The sequence below is a fragment of the Tachysurus fulvidraco genome, chromosome 23 (genome assembly GCF_022655615.1).
Source record: "Tachysurus fulvidraco isolate hzauxx_2018 chromosome 23, HZAU_PFXX_2.0, whole genome shotgun sequence".
In the NCBI taxonomy this organism is placed as follows: domain Eukaryota; kingdom Metazoa; phylum Chordata; class Actinopteri; order Siluriformes; family Bagridae; genus Tachysurus; species Tachysurus fulvidraco.
Window position 1 is genome coordinate 14,284,164 of NC_062540.1, and position 16,189 is coordinate 14,300,352.

The following is a 16,189-nucleotide window of genomic DNA, read 5'->3' on the forward strand; positions in this document are numbered from 1 at the left end:
GTTAATGTTGTTGTGACTACAGATGTCTGTGTTCTCCAACATGTAATCATTTGATCTTGGTATTACTTGAGCAGCGCTACTGTACTGTACTGTATATCTCCTCCACATGTCACACTGGATTTAAATAATAGTTACATTAGTAGAGGTAGAACAGGGTGGAACAGAGGCAGAAGCTAGACGGCTTATGCTGAAACTGCCGTTCACTTGATGAGGAAGTTGTCTTGCCCACAGCTGCGTCACTGACAGGAAGAAAGCATGCACCACATGGTTCTGCCCTATACATCTATCTGCTTGCTACTCTTTAGAATTTGTCGAGATTCATTTTCTTCATTTTTGTTTCTGCATAGAAAGACTTTGAGGCAAGACCAATCCTAAACCCTTATCTATCGCTATTTTAAAAGCTGCTTTCCCCTCCTTTTCCTTTGGCGGGTTTGAGACAGGTTGTTGGGGTGTTTGGGGCACAAGGGCAGATGGCGCTTGGTGTGTAGTGCAGTGGAAAAGCCACTGTGTGCAGAGGAGTGGAGTGAAAACAACTGATTCAGCAGTCATGGGATGTTGCAGTGTGACCCCGGTAACCAAAGGAATCGATGATGTGGGTCCAGACGAGATCGAGCTTCTGGAGATTGATGGAGCTGGGTAAGAGAGTGAATTTCCATCAGTACAACAATTGTTTTTACCCAGACATGTCAGATTGTGCATCATACAATACTTCCTGCTCTGCAAAGGCATTTTAAAGCCAGCAAGGTTTTAAAATAGTGAAATCTGTCTAGACTGTCTAGACTAGACAGCTGTCCATGTATCAGACTAATAACGACTAACTATAATCAAAATTATACGTTTAAAAACTGACTAAGGAATATTTGATTGATGTTTCTTGAATTAAATATGTTTTGTACTGTATGTTAAAGACTTAGTAGAAGTAGTAGTAGTTATAAACACTAGCGGAATGATAAAATGTTACTGTATTTACATTTTCTTTTTAAATCACCATTTGCTTTCTGATTAAACTTCCAATTTCACTAGTTATTATTTAGTTTGTCAGAGGATGTCAAATTTGCAAGTAATGAATTTAAACAGGTAAAGTCAGAGATATGCTTTTGCCATTTCAGATATACCTACTACTGTTGAGTTTATTAAGAACTGTTAAGAATTATTAAGATTTGTTTTGGATTGAAACCAACCAGGTTGTTTTGGGAAGCACCAGTATTTTGAAGTTTCTAACCCCAACCTAGTTAAAATAGAACACATTATTAATACATATAAATGATGTTCCTTTCATTTAGGCAGTACACTCTTAAAAAGTTTCTAATATTCAAGGAGAAAACCAAATTAAAACTTTAATTATTACTAATAATTATAAAATATATATATATATATATAAAGATTTTTGATGTTTTATTAGCTAATTAAGATTCATAGTCTCTTTAAAGGGTTCTACCCTTTCGTGAACTTTTAAGGTTCACCTAGAAGGATGCCTAAATATATGTGTGTGTGTGTGTGTGTGTGTGTGTGTGTGTGTGTGTGTGTGTGTGTGTGTGTGTGTGTGTGTGTGTGTGTGTGTGTGTGTGTGTGTGTGGGTGTGGGTTGGTGGGTGGGTCGGTGGTATCAGCTACACTGCTGGTATGAATCATGCTGTTGCAATCTAATTAGAGCCATTTCTGTAACTTATGAAGCTGCACTAATATAGTGCAACTAACTGAAAGAGTTAAGCATTTGTGAGCAGTCTAGTGTGTTACACAGGGTTGGGTGCATCAATCCTCTCATTAGGAAACTGCAGGGATTAAGCTGGGAGATAATCAGAGGCTTACACAATGCATGTGTTCAAACTGTTAGAGTGATAGGGATCAACCGCAGGAGCACCCTAAGCAAAAATCCCACACCCTTCACAGAAGGATGCCCCAGGAACTGTAACACAAAACCACTTAGTACGTGTGCTGAACATTTTAAACCACTAGATAACAGGGGATGCATTAATACTCCATAACTAGGAATGGTTGCTTACAACCAGAGATACTGAGCCTGTGGGGGTCAGATGGTCACTATTTACCCCTCATTGCCCTCTTACAATAATCAGCTTATGTTTACAGACCTGTCTGTTGGGGCAAAGCAGATGCACAGAGGAAGTAGCTCAGCATGAGACAGCTAATTAGTAAACGTGACCTTAAATCATTAGTAGTCAAGTCTCTGGTCTGGTTTACATTTACAACATTTTGGCAGTTGCCTTTATCCAGAGAAACTTACATTTTATCTCATTTTTATTCAAATGAGCAGTAGTCCAACATTTATACAACTGAGCGTTTTTATACATTTTTATACAACTGAGCTATCACTTCCCTACATAGGTAGAAATAAATAAGTAAAAATAAATAAGTAGTAGGTTTAAATATGTTTTCTTAAGTAGAAGAATGTATTTGATACTCCATGGTGGTTGATAACTTTTATAGTGACAAATATCACATCATATACATGTTAAACTAATGAAATTGGCAGGTGTGTGTGTGTGTGGGGGGGGGGTGTTTGAGTAAATAAAGAATCAGAGCGCACTTCTTTTCCATTAATTATTTATCCTGATGAGGGTGGCGGGCAATTCAGGGTCAGTCCAAGAAACACTGAGCCATGGATGGGGATGTCAGCCACACACACACACACACACACACACACACACACACACACACACACACACACACACACACACACACACACACACACACACACACACACACACACACATACTTTGGATCCTAGAGGCAAGTGAGAGTCATTGATATGTTGGAAAATTGGGGAAAGATGGTGGAATAAACTCATCCAGACACAGGGAGAACACAGCACAGACAATGACATTGTTGACAAGACGGCACATTCAAAACAAAAGAACAAGAGAACCAAATGAACATGGTCTTGTATATTGGTAAAACAAAACAAAAAAATCTATGAAAATAAATAGACAAATTCAGTGCTAAAATGCATTCACACACTATATGTTATAAAACAACCCTTAACAGCACTAATATCCCCCAATGGAAAGTAAAAAACAGGAAAAAAATAACCCAGACCTTCCAACCCTACTCATACTATTAATAGATCTTATACACGTCTATGCAGGCACCATTTCAGGGGTTATATTTGAGGACAGAGATGACTCAAGTGAACATGCACAAGCATCCAAATTGTTTATTTAGGACCGTGATGATGCACAACATTAAGGTTCCATGACATGAAATAGTACATTAATTTACATGCATTTATTCTAATTAAACTCGAATTAAATGTTAAATAAATTACGAACACTTGCATTATCGATATTTATTTAAAAGCAATACAAACATTAAATAATTTAGACAACAATTAATTGATGCATATTTATTGAAATTCATTAGTCCTGTTCGAATAATTACATTCTGTACGTTCAATTATTAACATTTAGAAACATTAACATTTAATTTATGATATTACCAGGCTTATATTTAATGATTGACAGAATGAGCACATGCTATTTTAGTTCATTATATAATTAAATAATAAAAACTTAAATAAAATATGCCTATTAATGCTTCAGTTATTTACATTTATGGCCTTTGGTGCCCTAAGATGCCCTTATTCAGAGCAACTTACTTTTTTTTTTATCTCAATTTATCATCTTAAGACCCGAGCTAATGTTTCCTAGATGTTTGGGATTAGTTTGACTTAAGTATAAAATCTAAGCATTGACTTTAAACAGGAAATAGTTTTTGAAAAAGCGTCCTCATATGGGGACATTGGGTCTATTTTACTTCATAACACAAAGTTTGTAGAGTATGCTGTGTGTAACAAAGTATGAAACAATGCCTGAGATTGTCTGAAACAATATTGCAAATACTGCAACACAACTAAAAGCCCTGTGATTACTCTATAGTCCAAACAGTCTATCACGTTCTGTCCAGTGTGAAATGCTGCAAAACAGTTGCGTTTAGTTTGCAAACATAGGAAAAAATTACATGTCACACTTCGCACAGGAAATTTGCCAGAGCAAGCTTTTTCTCTGTAACGCATTGGACTGTTCGTGCAGATTTCATCTTGAGCCTTAAATTTAACCGTCTGAAGTAAATGTAGCAGAATTCCAACGCTCACTACATGCATCTTTGCTAGGCCCTGGCGAATGCCAATATCAACACATTTACTTTGCTGATGTTTGCGCATAGGTCCTATGGATCTCTGCTCACTGTGACTGTCCTCTCCTTCACCATGTCTACTAGCCCTGGCCCACCAACACTATCATCATGTTTACTACGCTGATGTTTGCACACAGTTCTCTGGATCTCTGCTCAATTTCAGTTTTAACGCTGCTATACTGAGTTGATTCTTATGAATCAGGTCAGCATAGCAGCGTTAAAACTGAAATTGATCCAGAGAAGCATCTAATATTGTTACTATTGATAAAACTTGTCAAATTTATAAGCCATGTTATTAAGCATAAATAAACAAGCTTTCCCCATAGACATTGATGATGTTTTGTACTTGTTTCACCTTTATTTCTGACTCCACTGTGGAACGTGTTGACTGAGATCTGACACCATCTTGTATTTAACTAATAAGTGTATTGTGCTTTTGCTACCACTAGGTGGCAATAGGGTTAGGGTCTCTTATACACCTGAGCAATTTTGTGTTAAGACCCTTGCTCGGAGCCGAGCGACACAGTGGTGGCAGCTTGGTGGACATAGGATTCAAACTCACAACCTTACGATCAACAGTCCAATGCCTTAAGTACAAAGCTACCACATCCCTGTTTTACTATTAATAATAGCTAAGGAAATATGAATCTAAATTATTTAGGTTTTTAATAGCAATGCTAGTATTTTTTTTTTTTTTATTTTAGTTGAAGTACACTTAAGCTGTGAACAGTATTAGGTGCTATATTTATGGTCTTATCCTGTGCTACTTATATGTTATTTTGAAGACTCTATTAGTAAATATGTTGATACTGGTTCAATAGGTTACAGACTAAAAATACTATCAGTCTAAACCTCTGTTGGGAGGTCAGGCAGCAAGATATTTATTTTTATTTGTTTTTTAAATACAAGTGCTACTATAAGTACTACAAGTGAAATTGGGGGGTTGTGTTAGCCTATTGGTTAAAGTGTTGGCCTACTGATAAGAAGGTCATGAGTTTGAGTCCCAGGTCCACCAAAGTGCCACTGCTGGGCCCCTGAACAAGGCCCTTAACCCTCAATTGCTCAGTTATATAAATTAAAATAAAAATGTAAGTCACTCTGGATAAGGGTGTCTGCTAAATGCCAGAAATGTAAATTCCACCATTATTTGCTGTTTTAGGCTATGGACTTTAGGAGAAAGCAAGCTGCAGTTTTCATTAAAGAATGAGACAGAAGAAACCCCACCTCATTCTCCACCTGCCAGGAATCTTACAACGTCTGAACGCTTATATGAGGTATATATATTCCTATAGTCGCTTTCAGAATGATTATATATTTATAAAATACTGTGATTATAATACTATGTTTCTCATTTTTCTTAAGGCCTCAGATCCAATTCCTACGAAGGAGTCTGCTCAGAAAAGGATCTCACAGGTATGTCTACAAATTACATTCATTCAACGTGCCTGGTATACACATCCATCCTGTTCAATATTAAGTGATCACTATATCAAAAGCTTCAGAATATAAGTAGATGAATGGACTGTAAATGTGTTACACAACAGCACTGTTAAAGTCTCAAATCTGATTGGTCAGAAGATGTTGATTAATTTTTAATAACAGCATTGCTGTGAGAAGTTCAGTTGCAAGGTTAATATTATTGAGCTCATACTAATGTTTTTTTTTTCTTAACTCCATGTACACAGAGATGATTATAAGGAAATTTAAAAACCATTTGTAATTAGAGGTGTGAGGCAAAGGTGCTAACCACTAAGCCACCGTGACCCCCCCCCCCCCCCCCCCGGTATAATAATAATAAAAAAAAAAAACTTCAGGTCATGATGTTAGTGGAAAATAATCCATTTTGCAGTATTGCACCACACTGTCATTGGTTATAATCCTATAACAGTACAGCTCCACTGTCTTTTATTCCAACTTATATCTACTAAAGAATCAGGTAATAATAATAATAATTAAGATGTGTTTCTTTTCATTTGTAAGGTGGTACTTTGGGGCCAAACTAAAGAGGAACTCCACCAAAAGCTGTATACGTGTCCGGTGCGAGACTGGGAGGGACGAGATCTCCATGCTTATGGAGACATCATTTACTCTTCTCTAGTGCTTTTACATAACGGCTACACAAAGGTAACCGTGTCGTTTCTGATGGTTAATACATTTGGAGAAGTTAATTAAAGAAATGTGATATTTTGAGTTATAACAGAGGTTGATGCATTCAAGTATTGGAAATATTCAATCTAAGACAAATCTTGCATGATGGCTATTAGCCTTGTGGTTTCTATGATCTATGAAATGAGTCGCTAATAATAATTGATCTTATCTTTCCACAGGTTCTGACTGAAAGATATCTAGTTCTTTTTTCTTTTCATTTATTAATCCTTGCCCTGGACAACTCAGCGCATGAGTTTATCTATGAGGTAGGTTCTGTAAAAACCCATTTTTCTTTCTGACATCCTGTTGCTTCTGTCATTATCAAAACAAGTCCCCTATTTTGAACTTCACCAAGGTAACTCACCATGTCTTCCTGTTTGCTATTTTTATTGAACAACTAGGCTGTCATGTATATATATCACTTTTAAACTCTCTCAAGTCTCATAATACTTTAATTCCCAACACATAAAATAATCCACAGTGTCTCAAAGCAATTTCTTTTAAGAAGCGTTTTACATCTAAGAGTGACATGTTAAATAATACAATAGATCTACAAGTGAACTGGCATGGAACATGTATAAACTTTCTTCCTTATGTTATTTCAGGGACTTATTCCTTTCTCTGGTCATGTCTGACTTACTCGTTATAGATTAAATTTTATATTCAAATTTCTGTAAAGCTGATTTGAGACAATGTCTATTGATAAGCACTATCTAAATCAAACTGGAATAAAATCAAATTGGTTCTTTATTGAGACAAATCTAAATAGAAAATCAGGGGCAGAATCAGTGCTATCAATCCCCCTTTAAACAGTTAGATTCAACAGCCGCTGTCCTCTTTAAGAGCTATCAAGTGGCACAAAGTGAAAAGTAATGATCTTCAGTCAAACAATTCAGGAAGAATAGGTCTATCACACATGAAAACCATTATTGAGTTGGACATTATAATGTTATTTTCATAGTAGCCCTTGGAATGACTTCTTTTCTAGAAAGCAGTCTCGCAGCTCGAATACATCTTTTGTCCTTAATAAAGTCACACACACACACACACACACACACATATATAATATAATAACATATGAAAATACAGTGAAAATTTTGTTGTAGTTAAGATATTTTAAAGCAAATCAGTCAGTGCATTATGGCTACAGATACCTAGAACGTAAAGTATCTACTGGGATTTACCAGTATTTAAAAGTCATTTTCTATGCGTTTAACCAGAAAGGAGTTTGCAATAAAAGACATCTTGACCAATATGAACTGCACATCTCCAAAAATATGTGATAGTAGGAAGTCGAATTTTTATGTATTTATTTATTTTACATTTTTTAAGTACAAATTCAGAATCTAAAAAGAATTTAGCAAATAATTACAGGCACAAAGTGCCTGCAATCCACAAGACTTTTATGCATTTTCTATTTCAGATATTACTCATTAACCTACAATACCACAAAAACACTTAATCAGATTTTGGCTGAGAAACTGAACATAGAAAAAAGATCATGAGCTCAGGAGGTATAACTGTATAACTGTATAACTGTAAAGTCAAGGTTACTGTACTAATTGCCTGATAAATTGTAAAGACTTGCACCAATCACATGCTACATTAAACCATACTTTGTGCACATGTAATATGCCATATGTACATTGCCAATCAAAAGAACTTGGAAAATTCATGACAAGGTAACACAAGATAATAAATAACACAAAATTCTCCAAATCTCAAAGTATTAAGTGGAACTTGACTTGGAGGGTGGAGGTGTTCAGTGGGGTTAATTTATTTGATAATGGTTACCATTGTTGTTGATGATAACACTACGTAGCCTTCAGGAACCACTCTATATTAAGTCATTAAAGTTTCTTTGTATTCTAAAGTTTTGCTGTACCATTAATGTCAAATAAATGTCAGCTTTTTCCCATCAACAAAGATTCACACTCACTTAGCACTTTAGTAGGAACCACAGTACACCGATGCATTCATGCGTTATCTAATCAGCTAATCATGTAGTGGCAGAGCAGTGCATAAGTTTGTGCAGTTATGTTATGGGTCTGCAGCTTAATGTTTGCATCAGCCATCAGAATGGGGGAAACGTGATCTTGGCGATTTTGACCGTGGCATGATTGTTAGCGTCAAACAGCCTGGTTTAAGTTTTTCTATAACTGCTGATCCCCTGGGATTCTCACACACAGTAGACTGTTGAGTTTTCTAAGAATAGTACAATATAGAAAAATCATACAGTTAGCAGCAATTATGTGGATGGAAACACCTTGTTGATGAGAGATGTCAAGGGAGAATGGACAGGCCAGTTTTAGCTGAAAGAAAGGCTATAGTATATCAAATAAACAACTTTGTACAATTGTGTTTAGCAAAAAAGCATCCCAGAATCCACAACACATTGAAACGTGTGGCAGATGCGCTACAACAGCAGAAGAGCATGTTGGGTTCCACTTCTATAAGCTAAGAACAGAAAGGCTACAGTGGGAACAGACAAATGTAACCTGGTCTGATGAATCTTGATTTCTTCTGAGACTCACACGTGGTAAGGGTAAAAATTTGGTAACAACTTCATGCATCCATGGACCCAACCTCTCAACAGGTCAGGCCGAAAGAGGTGGTGTAATGATATGGGTTATATTTTCTAACACAATTTGGGCCTGGTAATACCAATTCATGGCAACAATTAAGCCATCTTCTAGTGGCTGTTTCTAGTACAATAATGCACCAATCGAAGCGAAAGTAGTCTCGACTGGTTTCATGAACATGACAATGAGATCAGTGTTCTTCATTAGTCTTTAAAGTTAAGGCCTTTGACTCTAGTAGAACAAGTTTGGGATGTGGTAGAATGGGGGCTTGCAGAAAGAATTTGAAATTATGTGATGAAATCATGTCAGCATGGCCCAGAATCTGAAGAATTGTTTTTAAACATCTTGTGGAATCCATATGCCATGAATAATTGAGCCTGTTTTGAGAGCAGAGCGTTCCTAAGTGCCCAGTGAGTTTAATATTATAGCAATCTTACAGAGTAGCCATCATCCAGTTAGCTAGTTAATAAAATATATGATGAATAATAGACATTACTGATCACATGATTGGATATAAAACGTAACTATTAGCGACTGATTGTAACATGCAGTATATTACTGAGTCAATATTTGAGTCAGTTAGGTCTTTCACCACTGCTGTGCTATTCAGGAACCGATTTTATGAACACAACCACTTCTGGTTGATCAGCTGACTTGAGATTTGAATAGTCTAAATATTTTTAAGAGTGAATGTGTTCGGGTAACAGGGTTGTTCTGAGAGACTAATATGTACATTTTTCATCACCTATAAGAGATGGCTCATGAAAAAGTAAATATGAGATGTTAAATGGATTTACACAATAAAGCAAAAGTAAACTTTTTTTTTTAATAATTAACATTTTTCAATTACATTTCAGGGTAATTAAATAAAGTGTGGTAGATAAGTTACTTTTCTTCACAAGAAACATGCTCAATATTGTTAATAAATAGGATTTTTGTTAATAAATATTATTTATTTCGAACTTACGTAGCATTTATAATTGATAAATAGTGCATATTACCGTATGTGTATTCATGGGCGTAAATCCTGGGGGGAACGGAGGGGACATGTCCCCCCCATCAGAGGGTTGTTCCCCCCAAAAAAATTATTTAAAAAATATTGCACTCTATATTGTGAAAAATGTATGTATGTATACCTAAATAACTGTGTAAGTAGAAAAAAACAAACGCATGAAATGCATTAAAAAATTCTGATTAGCGATGTAATTTTCCATGAATCTGCTATATCAGCGATTAACATCTTACTTATCTAGTTAACGTTAGCTTGTTCACAATAGCTTGTTGCATACAGTAGTGCATGGCAACTAACACGCCAAAGCCGTTTTGTTGTTTTTATACATAGAGCAGTTACTGTAAAGTGATTATTTAATAATTGATTTTGTTACAAAACATTACTTATTTTATATATATTTTTCACAATAACAGCCATGTTTATATTTTATTGTAAATATTGTATGTTGATGGCTTAACTGTAAACAACACAAACAATGCAATAAATAGTTTTGAAGAAAAATCTGCTTTGTCGTTGAACCTGAGAAAACTTTGAAAATAACCATAATGACGCAGTCTCCATGCTACAATAATAATGATAAAAGCAAAGTTTTTCACTGTGGGGACATATTTTTATAAGTACAATTTGACTGTATTATTTGTGTCATGGCTCACGAGAAATTTTATATTTATCAAAGCCCCCCCCCCCCCCCCTACTGGTACATGAAATTTACGCCCATGTGTGTATTACATGAAATGTGAATGATACAAATAGGAGATTTCTGTTTGTGTGCACTCTCCATTGCACACTGTGCTAATTTGTTGTTATATTCTATTGTGGTATTGTTCTCAATTTATGTAATTGTAGTTAAATTACAAATTGCTGTCACTCTGGCTATACTGTGTGCACAGGGCATACTTCCTCTGTCAGCAATTGAGGTGAAAGTGATTTCTAAGCAGGACCCCTTTGCTCCACACATGTTCGAGATCAGCGGTTAGAAAGTCTTCCTGTTTTTAAAGCATTGTCACAGAATGCAAGTTAATAGCTATATTTATAGACTGGGTAATGGATTGACATTTTGTTTTGTTGTTGTCCTGCACAGGACCCATGGTGGACTCTAAGATTTTTAAGTGTGCCAGTGGAAGTGAAATAAATCTCTGGATGGAGAACATCGAGGATAGGAGATGCAAGTCCCTCAGTCAGCAGCTCAGCCCTTGTCACTGTGCTCTCTCCTACCTGGTACACCACACACCCCCCACACCCACAACCACACACACACACACACACACACACACACACACACACACACACACACACACACACACACACACACACACACACACAAACACAAACACACAAACACACAAAAACACAAACACACAAACACACAAAAACACAAACAAACAAAAAAGACATGTCAGAACTGTGGAAGGACATAAATCCCCTAAAACTCTTGTGATTAATATTCTACTTGCTGGCTGTGGAATAAAAAAAAATCATACATGTAATAAGATAAGATAAGATAAGATAAGATAAGATAAGATAAGATAAGATAAGATAAGATAAGATAAGATAAGATAAGATATACCTTTAATTGTCCCACAATGGGGAAATTTCACTGTTACAGCAGTAATTAAATGCAATAATGTAAATGTAATAATATTTGAATGTAGTGCCAAAACAAATAGAAACACATTTGTATGTGAAATGTAAAAGTTATGAACAGAAATAGTGCAGAATTATTGGTCCATTATTAAATGTAGTCTGAAAAAGTATCAACTTATATTTCTCAGTCAAATGAAGGTTGGTAAAAACTTAGAGAAGGCCACAGGATCTCAACTTTCAGTCTTATAGTGTTTTACTGTGTTATACTGCGTCTCATTGCGTGAGGTTTGCTAAACCACATTTCCTACTGCAAACTTATATTTGTAGAGATGTACATTTGATACGGTAGCATTGCTAAGTATATTTTAGAGAGTGGATTTGAGAAGTGAAATTGTTTCTATGAAAATTTTTATATATAGCATTTTATAGAGATGTAAAAAAGCAGTGCAAAATACTTCAAAGTACAAAGAAGTAAACTATTATAGTTTTAAATGTTGTAATAAGGGTGTAAAATGTATACTTTTTTTTTCATTATTTTTAATTATTGCCCATATTTAATGATTTAAAGGTTTTAAAGTAATTACATTATTTTAGCTTTAACAAACATGTGAAAAACATTAGACATTGCTGGAGATGTCTGTAGGTGGTTCAGTGGTAAAGTGTGTGACCTGTGCTCTGGATGTTTGTTTGATTCCTACCAATACATACAGCACAAATTACACTCAGGAAACAAAAGCGAATTTTCATACACTTTTGCAAGATGGGCATTTTAATTTTAATGTAATTTGCTTTAATAAATAAGGTGATAAATATAATTTCTGTGTATTATTTTGATGGTTAAATAAAAATCTGCTCACAAACCTGCATACCAGGGTATGTATGGTTAATGGTAATGTAAATGTATAAGCAGATAGATGTAATAATTGTAACATGGGTTATTAATAAGATGGTCTGGAACAGATTATAGATATTACTATTGCTTTCTACATGTAGATGAAGTATTTGAGAAAACTTACTCAAATGTGCCATCATGAGGACAAAATGCCACACATCAGGCTACTACATACTCTCAGATGCAAGTTGCTCTTTATTATGTTTATTAAAAAATAAAAAATATAAAAAAAAAACCAAGAGGATGTGTATTTTTTCCCTCAGTTGCCATGTGATGAGGGCTGGAAGAGGGAGGAGCTGAAGCGTTATTTGCTGAGGTCTCCCATATTGCAATGGGAGGGATCCCCTATCCAGCACATGGGCCAGCCATCCTACCTCTCTATAGTACACATCAGCAATACACAGAGACTGGTGAGTGAGAGAAATGAGAGAAAAACACATCACTCCTTTTATAGTTTAATTACATACTCCTCCATCAAAGTGAGCGTTTGCTTTTGCAGGAGTCTCAGGAGCGTATCTTTGTGCTCTTTCCTCTGGATCTCCTTATCCTGTCTGTTGACAGTCAGCGGCTCTGGGTTAAATATGAGGTGAGAGAATATGAGGCGTTACATTTAGGAAAAAAATACATTGCATTTGTAATACATTGAATTACGTTCTTTCATGATTATGCGAAAGCGTTAACATTTCTTTCTTGAATTGACTTGTTTCTGGAAAGATAGCCTTAATAAGATTAAAAAGTAAACAAAAAACATTTCCATCATTATTTTTTCATCCGAATATTTTTATGATTTCTTAAAGTTGTGATTTAAAATATGCAATAGGCAGAGTCATCTTTTTGAGTTTTGGTCGCCTGTCAGAACTCAGCCACAATGATTTGTGAGAGTTCATTTCTGGACCACCAAACATTTTGGTCAGCATTATATTTTGTCTAACAATGTATTTGTAACTGGTAACTGATTATAGGTTCATATTACAGGGTTGCCTGCCAAGGAAGAGTATCAGGGCTTTGGAGAAATCTGCCCGGCATGGCAGACTTCAATTCGAGCTTACAGGTAATTCTGTAAGTTGGCATTAGAACAATAGCTATGATGGCTTGTGGACTGCATCTGTCACAAACAGTTTTGTTCTCCATCAGTGAACAGAATACAATGAATTTCAACAAAGTAGACTTTATGTTAAAACTAGAATGAATTTCCTGATTACACTATTTCCTAATTGCCCCTTTTTTTGACTATAGAGTACACAGTTATAGAATGGAAATAATTTTATAATCCCACTGGTGTCACCTAGATCAGCAGTTCCCAAACTGGGGTGGGGGTCGGGGGGTCGCGAGATGATTTCCAGAAACTTTATTTATTTATTTATTTATTTATTTATTTATTTATTTATTTATTTATTTATTATATATATATATATATATATATATATATATATATATATATATATATATATATATATATATATATATATATGTTAAAAAAAGGTTGTAATGATGTCCCTTTTGGATCATTTTCATAAGTATTTCCCTGAAGGAGACGCTCCCGACCAATATGACTGGATAAGGTCAACATTCAATGTAACCACGGCAAATCAGGTGTCAGATACAGAAGATGCGCTTGTAGAACTTTCAACCGATCGAACCCTGAGAACGAAATTTGACAGCAAGACGTGGATGAGTTCTGAGTTTCTGTCGCGCTGGGGGGGTCGCGGTCTGAAAAGTTTGGGAACCCCTGACCTAGATGACGATTGGTTCCCTTTTTAGTTTGGTACCTCTCAAGGTTCCTAAATCTTCTCAGGGAGTTCTTCAATTCCACCATCTGCTCAATAGGAATACATTTATACCTTTAAAAGATATACACAGTTTGAATATATTTCTGCAAAGCTGCTTTGTCCATTGATGAAAACAGCAAAGAAATACAATGAAATTGAAGTCTAATGTTCATCATTTTTTTAGAAAACACTTTATAATGTCAGTAACCCTTAAAGTCACTCTTCCGCTAAGCTTTTCATGACCTTCATAAACTCTACACACTACCGTAACAATTGCTTTTGTATATTTTGTGCTCATGTTGAGCCAAGTGTCAGATTTCTGTTGACAACAATGTTATTATATTGTTATGACTTTCTTATTGATGGTCATGCCAGCTTTGTAGCTCACTATACTGCTGGAATGTAAGAAGCACATCATGCTGATGATGTGACATAGCTTAGCTGTGAGATTAACTGGAGAAATAAACAGTGTATCCGGCAATTCGGATGCTCAAAAGATTCACAAAAGTGCTCTGCAGTGTGTCCTTCCTGTACTCTGTATATGGTAGCAACTTTGATATGAAAATAACCTGAAAGGTTTTGTAGTTAGGAGAATATATTTACTTTATTTTTGACTTTATTTATTTATTTGTTTGTTTGTTTGTTTGTTTGTTTGTTTTTTCCTCATGGAAATATTTTACATTTGAAATAGGAAATTATAACACAGAAAATAAATGTTGAATGATTTTGTATTGTTTTGTTGTGGTTGTTTTTTAAGGAGAACTGATGGAATCTCTATTAGTCTCATGCACATACCCAGAAGACTACCAGAGTTGGATTTTCCAATTACAACAGGTAAAACACAAAAAAGATAAATCCCAAGTCGTATCAACTCGCAAAGCTCAATTTTGATTTTGATGTGTTATGTTTTTCTTTCAGCCTGAAAAGTCACAAGCTTTTCCTAATCACACAACTCCACCTCTCATACCGAAGAAACGCAGAAGTTGAGGCCAAAAAGTGAAGGCATGCACCAGTTATTGCACAGGTTCCCAGAGGTTACTACTGGAATTTTGGAGTAATATCAGTCTTGCAAATTTTATGATTTTTCTGCTCTAACATACCTAATTCAAATAAGTATGTAATCACCTGACCTTATCTGGAACTGTTAAAGCAGGCAAACATGCATAGGGCAAGTGGTGCTCCAAGACCTGGTCTGGGAACCGTTAGTGGACTAAAAATTAAAAAAACAACAACAGCAAAAACATTATTTCTTGAAACTGCCTTCAAACAGAATTATGTTCTGTTCATCTGCTGTGCCGTGCATATTTTCTGATTCGCACGCAGCAGCATGTACAGATGTTTTTCATTTTAGCGTAATTCAAATGTTTGGATTTAAATTAGACATATCATTAGACCAGTGAATTCTTGCAAAATGCATGTATATGCTTTCACTGAACAAAGCCACAAACCTGCCTGCTTTCCTCTAAAATAAAATGCTTCTCTGAGGCATAATAAATTACTTTAATTAGATGCACATTCTTGAGCTGCTGCAGTAGATCTTTCTTATCTTATTAAGCTCAGCTCTTATTCCGTAGCCGTCACTACGCCGATTTAGAACTGTCGCAAACTCAGAGAAACGAAGTCTAACGTTCTTTGGTATTGCTGTCACAATAAAGCTATTCAGTTTACCTCATACTGTACCTTGTCTCATTCATGCCTGTGGGCCAGAGATATGAGCTGATCTGGAATAGGATAGCCTCAAGTGAAAGTGAGAAAGTCCTCTTTATGAGGTGAACATTAGAGTAAATGCAAGCACAGACTGGATACAAGCTGTGGAATCAAACCCCACCTTTTTTTTTTTTTTTTAAGTAATGTATCTGATCGTTAAGGAAAGTAAATGATATATAGTTGACTCACTTTCATCCACTTTATTCTGGTGAGGATCACTGTGGACCTGGAGACTGTCGCACTATCCCAGAAAGGCCAGAGATGAAGAAAATACATCCTGGATGGGAAACCTGTCCATCACAGGCACCATGCACACACATTCACACACTCATTTATATCTAGGTGCA

General features: G+C 35.6%; 1 protein-coding gene across 1 annotated transcript; it reads left to right on the plus strand.

Moving 5' to 3' along the window:
* The first annotated feature begins 216 nt into the window (after positions 1-216).
* On the plus strand, positions 217-15,807 carry LOC113658156. The gene is made up of 12 exons (XM_027170382.2): positions 217-636; positions 5,308-5,422; positions 5,511-5,561; positions 6,129-6,272; positions 6,476-6,562; positions 10,781-10,862; positions 10,972-11,108; positions 12,630-12,776; positions 12,866-12,952; positions 13,342-13,417; positions 14,893-14,969; positions 15,054-15,807. Exons 1-12 carry the CDS (start codon positions 548-550, stop codon positions 15,120-15,122), a joined length of 1,161 nt encoding a protein of 386 aa, XP_027026183.1. The 5' UTR covers positions 217-547; the 3' UTR covers positions 15,123-15,807.
* Positions 15,808-16,189: the final 382 nt, after the last annotated feature.

Bases quoted from the DNA above. Each gene is read 5' to 3' on its own strand.
- LOC113658156 (XM_027170382.2), top strand. From the start codon at position 548: ATGGGATGTTGCAGTGTGACCCCGGTAACCAAAGGAATCGATGATGTG. The intron at 637-5,307 runs GTAAGAGAGTGA...TTGCTGTTTTAG, and splicing joins CTGGAGATTGATGGAGCTGG to GCTATGGACTTTAGGAGAAA. The intron at 13,418-14,892 runs GTAATTCTGTAA...TTGTTTTTTAAG, and splicing joins ACTTCAATTCGAGCTTACAG to GAGAACTGATGGAATCTCTA.